General features: G+C 40.8%; 1 protein-coding gene across 5 annotated transcripts in view; it reads left to right on the top strand.

Moving 5' to 3' along the window:
* The window catches only part of Ptp99A (Protein tyrosine phosphatase 99A), a 1,223,378-nt gene that overhangs the window by 993,966 nt on the left and 221,912 nt on the right, over nucleotides 1-7,500 (top strand). For all 5 annotated transcript variants that reach the window (XM_070117631.1, XM_070117630.1, XM_070117628.1 and 2 more), the window contains one exon: nucleotides 1-20. This exon is cut by the window's left edge and continues 162 nt beyond it. In XM_070117631.1, the coding sequence (XP_069973732.1) occupies nucleotides 1-20 (20 nt within the window). The remainder of the gene's footprint in view (nucleotides 21-7,500) is intronic.

Below are 7,500 nucleotides of genomic sequence, written 5' to 3'. Positions count from 1 at the left end.
CATGGTCACGCTGAGGGAGTGTAAGTAGCGCTGCCGTCGTCTCTTGCTTGGTTTCTGGTCCTCGGGGACTGCAAAGAAGTAGTTGATTAGGATGAAAAGTAACAGAAGAAAAGAAGAAAAAGAAGTAGATGAAGAATATATGTGTGTATATATATATATATATATATATATATATATATATATATATATATATATATGTATGTATATGTATATATATGTATATATATATATATATATATATATATATATATATATATATATATATATATATATATATATATATATATGTATGTATATATCATATATATATATATATATATATATATATATATATATATATATATATATATATATATATATATATATATATATGTATATATATATATATGTATATATATATATATATATATATATATATATATATATATATATATATATATACATATATATGTATTTATTTATTTATTTATTTATTTATTTATTTATTTATTTATTTATACACACACACATTCCAAGTCTCATACCTTTCAGTAAATCTGTAAAAAGCAATACTCCCAACATATAATGTATTCTGTATAATGAACACGCTTCATATTCACGGAATAATTCTTGCAACATTGAAAAAAGATGTCAGCTGAGGATTTTGACTTGAGAAGGAAATGAACGCAGAAATCAAGTGCACTTTCATGGAACTCAATCGTTCTAAACCACGTCTTGCAATAGAGCTTGCAATAGAAAGCTATTTGATGAGTGTTGCGCCTCTGGAGGGAGATAATGAGCAAGTTCTGCAGAGGCTAAATTTACAGAATGTGTGTGTGTGTGTGAGTGTACGTGTGTGTATGTGTGTATGTGTGTGTGTGTGTGAGTGTACGTGTGTGTATGTGTACGTATGTGTGTGTTTGTGTGTGTACGTGTGTGTGTGTGTGTGTTTGTTTGTGTGTGCACTTGTGTGTATGTGCGCGTGTGTGTATGTGTGTAAATGAAGGACTGAACACTGCATTCGTTCATTCGGAAGGAAATGAAAATGTCATTATTTTTACACCGAATTAAACACCTCATTTGCCTAAATAACGAGGAAAAGTATTGTGTGTGTGTTCTGTAATGTGGGTGAGAGAGACACACACACACAAAGAGAGACAGAGGCAGTGGCAGACAGACAGACTGTCAAACAGACATACAGAAAGAGAGGGAGACACACACAAACATACACGCATACACACACAAAGAGAGACAGAGGCAGTGGCAGACAGACAGACTGTCAAACAGACATACAGAAAAGAGGGAGACACACAAAAAGGCAGAGAGAGAGACAGAGTGACAGACAGACAGACAGAAGCAGAGGGGAATATAACAAATAAATAGACTGACAAACAGATAAACAGATGACACATACTTGCATATACGGTACGTGCTAGAATGCGCACATACCTACATGATTTTTCACATAAGCCTATATAACGCGCACGGTTTTATGAGCCAAAGACCCCCCCAAAAAAAAAAAAAAAAAAAAAAAAAAAAAAAAAAAAAAAACACGCTGACCTCACACACGTCATCAGCTCACAATCTCCGAAGACCGAAGCGGCACTCGAAACATCTCTTCCCTTTTTTATCACGGCTTGGTTTATTCGAAATACAATCGCTGCAGGAAGCTTAAAGATCCGAGAGACGTGAGGAATGACTGTCGTTACGGTAGGTTTTATTTTTTATTTTTCCTCTTTTCTTTCCTTTTTTTTCATTATTCGCATCGTTTGCCCAGTGTTGCCAACGGATTTCGGTGAGGGTGGGAAGGGCTGTTCACGCGGTCTGGGAACAGGGTTTTGCTCGCTTTAGTACGCTTGTACTAACACTTATTTTGCGGACAAGAAGGGCAAGTTGGTATGCGGATCGGTATTTAAGTCGAGGAGGGAATGTGTGTGTGTGTGTGTGTGTGTGTGTGTGTGTGTGTGTGTGTGTGTGTGCGTGTGTGTGTGTGTGGTTACGTACACATGTGTTTATTCATGCATCTAGCCATTGCTCTTGTTATTTCCCCAGAATATTCAAATGGTATGAATTATCTATTCGTAGCAGGGACATTATTCGGGTTCCACTCAGGGTCATGGGAGGTCACAAAAGGTCATGACACCAACAAAGGCCTCATCGTGGACATCGCCAAGAGATCTGATAATAATTCAATCATTAATGATACAAAGTGGAATTTAACCCGAAGACTGCCAGAAGCCACTTTACTGCTACGTCGAATGTCAACCAGGTGCCACTTTCATACACGTGCATGTACTCAGAAAAAAAATCAAGTTTAAATTGATTTTGATATTATTTTGTATTCGTATTTTTTTTTTCAAAGTCTGTACCTTGATATGTAATGCAGATTATTGCCTGGAGCTATCTGTTGTCCTTTCGTCCTTTTGTGCTTTTTTTGTTTGTTCTTTTATTTTTGTTTTGGTGTTTTATGTTTTTGTTTTCTTTTGGTTCGTTTATATGCTTTGTTTTTGTTATATTTTTGTTTTATGTTTCATGTCCTGTTTAGCTAAACGTTCTCTTTGCGTAGTTTTTTCACAGTTTATTACTGTTCTTCCTCATTTTGGATTAACTTTCCGTTGATTATTTGTATTATTTCAGGTATTTTAAATTCCAAATATCGCTCTCGTACAGAACGCATTTTTATTATTTTTTTCTTTTGCTGACAATACAAGGGGATAAATTCAAACAATCTTCTGTTTGTTTTGTGACTGTAAACTGAGAGAGACACGCAAGCCTACACAAACAAACACAGAAACGCACACACATAAATGCATTCTTTGTTGGAAAAGTTGAACAATTTTAGACGATGAAGGAAAAAACAATTGCAGTGGAGGTTGCATTGTATTGCAGGAAAAAGTGTGAAAAGGGATATACTCTTGCTAATGGTACTTTGATAGTTCCACGCCAGATCTCGCGTACCCTTTTTAGGATTAGAGATTTGCAACATGCCCTCCGTAAGTAGGGGCATTCAATACCCTTTGTTTTGCAAGGCGCATAAGAACAGTACCATTAAAGAAAGAAATAAAAAATATTGGACAAAAGACGTGTGTGGAGTTTGTCCCTGAAGGTAAGAGGTTAGCTGGTGGTGCAGGGTCTTGCGAAGGACCCCTATCACCTCTCCCCCTCCCTACCTCTCCCCTCCGCTACCTCCTCGTTCGTTCCTTTTCCCCCTCTCCCCCCCTCCTCCTACTCCCTTCTTCTCAGTTCCTCGCCTCTCCTACCCAACTTGCCATGCTCACTTCTCCCCTTCTCTACTTCCCTACTCCTATCCTGGTCTTCCCTTTCATTTCCTCCCTTCAGCACTTCTCTCCCTTCTACCCTCATTCCCTGTTCCTCCTCCTCACTCCCCCCAATCTCTCCTTCCTCCCTCCACCCCTCTCCCCTGCTTCCTCTCCTCCCCTTCTCTCCCCTGCCCCCTCCCCTTCTCTCCCCTGCTTCCTCTCCTCCCCTTCTCTCCCCTGCCCCCTCCCCTCTCCTCCCCTTCTCTCCCCTGCTTCCTCTCCTCCCCTTCTCTCCCCTGCTTCCTCTCCTCCCCTTCTCTCCCCTGCCCCCTCCCCCCGCCAGAGGACTGAATGAAAGGGTCCCCCAAGATAAGTGTTTGCAGCAAGAGCTTTTGAACGAGGGGATGCGCCAGCAGTTGTCGTTGTGGTTGTGGGTGCCGTGCCAGTTGTGGAGCCAATAAGTTTCAATTATACCCACCAGAGGCCACTGGGAAAGGGAGGGTGGGAGGAGGGGGGATAGAGGAAGGTGGAGGGGAAGGGCAGGGTATAAAGGAGGGGAAGGAAGGGAAACTAGGGGGAAATGAAGGTAGGATGAAGGGGAGAAGGAGGAGGGGAAGGAAGGGAAACTAGGGGGAAATGAAGGTAGGATGAAGGGGAGAAGGAGGAGGGGAAACTAGGGGGAAATGAAGGTAGGATGAAGGGGAGAAGGAGGAGGGGAAGGAAGGGAAACTAGGGGGAAATGAAGGTAGGATGAAGGGGGAGAAGGAGGAGGGGAAGGGAAAGAGAGGAGGTAAGGGAAGATGGGCGAGGCGAGGAAGGGAGACTGGTGGAGGGAGAAGGAAGGCAAGGAGGGGGTTATTGGAAAACGGGAGAGAGAGGGGGACGTCACCCGGAATGGGAATGCCATGCAACGTAAGAGATAGGAGGGCTTGTTGCATTGCGAATAAGTCAGAACATGCGACTGTTTTATAAGAGGGTTCAAAGCGCGCTGAAAGTTGGAGTGCGAATAAGAAGCGTTGTAGGGGCCTGTGCCTTGCTAAAAATTGTGTTTCCATTCACGTGTACTGGAGTTTGGAGTGATTGCAAATTTAAACGGACTAAGAGTTTTGCAACGGCCTTTTTTCAAGCAACTGTGAATGCTCTCCCGTCTCGGCTTGTGTCATTTCTGAAGCCCTCGAAGCTGTACTTATATTTCATTGTTTAAATTTCGAAGCAGAATTCGAATCATGTTGGAGAAGACATTTAATTTTTTTTAGCCGGGGCTGGAATTCTACGGAAACTCGACTGCTGAACGGAAACAAAAGACCGACGGATGGTGACGTCACTTCGGAAATTTTTGCCATTTTCTATGACTACAGATGGTTTGATGCGAATGAAAATATTTAAGCAATATTAATATATTTTCCCATGTTAAAATAAATTCAACACTATATAGTGACTTTATAGCTTCAGCCCTGCAACACACTCACTATGAATAATCGTATACCTTTTAGATTAATCAAGTTTACAGGTTCACTGTTGCATTTTAAGTTATAAATCTAATACATGTTCTACAAAGAGATGCGGGGGTATTTTAAGTTGTTGAATGTTGTTACATTATTAGCTTAATTACGTATCTGTTGTATATTATTTTATGCAGTGTAATGAGCATGAAGGTAATGCAGGAAATTCCATAATCATCACTCTCTGACACTACACAATTACTGTAATCAAATATTCATCTGTTTATGATAGCGTATGGTTCCATTTCATTATTTATATCCGTTTTCTTCATTATCTAATGTATAGAGAACGACAGAAATGCCGCCATTAAAAAAAACGGCCAGCCCTGTTTTATAGCGCGCTCTTTGGACCTTCTGAAACAAAAGAAGCTTCATATACTTGCCGTATTCGAATATTTATATAGATACATTTTTTTCTTGAATCGCCCCAAGAAGTATATAGTATTAGGTCCAAATGTGCACACATAACTTCAAAAGATTCGCCTTTATGAATAGTTAAAATACCCCTTTTCGTACCCTAACTTTTTTTCTTTCTCATTTTGTGCAAACGCATAAAAATCAAGATGTGTGTGTACTCAAACAGCAGAGAGATGTGTATGTATATTGCTAAGTATTTATTTCGTGCTCCCTGTAGGTAATTCTGTAACTATGGTAATGCGAGTCTTTAAGATATGCTGGACCACGAGCAACGCGCCTCCTACCTATGCAGATTCAAGTTTTTGTTATGCTAATATGCAGTTTTTTTCGCAGTATAATTTAAACTGATTTCTTTGCGTTGATGCACGTCGTGCCTCAGATCTTTAATGGAAGAGCTTAGTTTAGTCTTGCATGAGGATATTTTTGGCGAAAATGTATTTGATATCTGTTGACCATTTTCCCTGGAATTTCTTATAGAAAGGTGAGGTATCCTTTGATGTTTTTGTGCGTCGAAGGACGTATTATATTTCGTGAAAAATGCTGCTGCACTGCTTTCTGTCTGCTTTCTATCTGCTCACTTTCTGCTTTCTTTCTTCTTTTTTGCGAGTCGCGTTAGGCAGTGGGAACGAACCAGATAAACAGAGAGAGAGAGAGAGAGAGAGAGAGAGAGAGAGAGAGAGAGAGAGAGAGAGAGAGAGAGAGAGAGAGAGAGAGAGAGAGAGAGAGAGAGAGAGAGAGAAAGAAAGAAAGAAAGAGAGAGAGGCAGAGACGCACAACAACAGAAATAAAACACACAAAAAGAAGTCAAGGAGAGGATGGCGGACCCAAAAAAAAAAAAAAAAGACAGCGAGAAATACCAAATCCGAAAAAGTTGCTCCTGGCACCCCTGAAGCCCTGTGCGGGAGGGTTGGCAAGCCTAGCGCCGCCACAGGGGTAATGACGCGCGGGATTACAGGAGATTAATTAACCAACCTACATACCTGGGGCTTAGGACGGACCGGAAGAGGCCTGGGTCATGCTCCGAGAGGCAGGGAGTGGATGGATGGAGGGGGGTGGATCGACGGGGGTGGAGGAGGAGAGCCAAGAGTGTGGAAGATGGTTGATCATGCACCGAGGAGGTGGGAGTGGAGGCGTGGAAGGGAAAGTCCATGCGTGCGTGGATGGATGGAGGTGGACTGAGCGAAGGGGGTGGAAGAGGATACATAAATGTGGAAGAAAGCTTAGGTTATACGCTGAGATCCCGTGTGGGTGGGTGGATCGACAGGGGGTAGCCCATGCGTGTGGAAAAAAAGGCTTAGATCATGCACTGAACGGCTGTGAGTGGATAGATGGAAGTGGATTGGGGTCGATAGGGATGGAGGTGGAAGCGCCTGAGAGTGGAAGAGGCCCCACTCAAACCAAGGGGCTGGAGGAGAGGAAAGCGAGCCTGCATACTAACAATCGGACTTGGAGAGGAGTGAAACGTGGAATTTAATGAATGGGAGGAAGGGAAGGAGAAGAGCAAGGAGAAGGAGAGAGGAGAAGGGAAGAACTGAAGATGGAATTTAAGAATATAAGGAAGGGGGAAGGGAGAGAAAGAGAAGGATAAATGAAATAACATGAAAAGAAGCGAGTAGAAAAAAAAGAAGAAAACAGAGAGGAGAGGGAAAAAATGGAAGAAAACGATACAAAGCAGTAAAGAAAAAGAAATAAATATATATTTTTTAAATAGAGACAACCCCCACCCTCAAAAAAATATATAAAAAAGACAAACCCTTCAAAAAAGTAAAAAAAAAAAAAAAAGGGCATAAAATGAAATAAATAAATAGACGGTAAACAGAGAAAGCAATAAAGAAAGTTGTAGCAAGAGTGGCATAAAAAGACAGAGAAAGAGGAGGGTAACGGAGAGGGACAGAGGCAACCAGAAAAATACATGTCGAACACAGCACACACGTGTTTGCAAAGGGGGGGGGAAGCTGGACGCTGAAGGTGAGAAAACCAATTCCAGATTTATTTCATGTTGGATTGAGTATGTTGTTTTATTTGTCATTATCGTTGTTGTTTGTGTATGTGTTTCCTTTCTTGTTTTCTTTTCTTGTGTTCCATTTTTTTTTTTCTTCCACTTTCACTTTCTTCTTTTTTTACTGTATTTTTATTCTTTATCCATTTCTATCTTTTTCTTTCTCTCGTTTCTCTCCTTTCATTTCGACCTTTTTCTTGCTTTTCTTTTCTTTTTCTTTTCATTCCTTTTTTATTCTCTTTGTGGGTCTGGGTGCATGTATCTTTTCCATTACAAAGAGTCTATTCATCCCTAAGGGGTAAAGCGATCGATTTGAAGTTACTTATGGGCAGTGATTAGCTAT

Source organism: Penaeus vannamei, chromosome 41, assembly GCF_042767895.1.
Source record: "Penaeus vannamei isolate JL-2024 chromosome 41, ASM4276789v1, whole genome shotgun sequence".
Taxonomy (NCBI): Eukaryota; Metazoa; Arthropoda; class Malacostraca; order Decapoda; family Penaeidae; genus Penaeus; species Penaeus vannamei.
The sequence above is the reverse complement of the archived record's forward strand: the minus strand, read 5'-3'. Positions and strand labels throughout refer to the sequence as shown.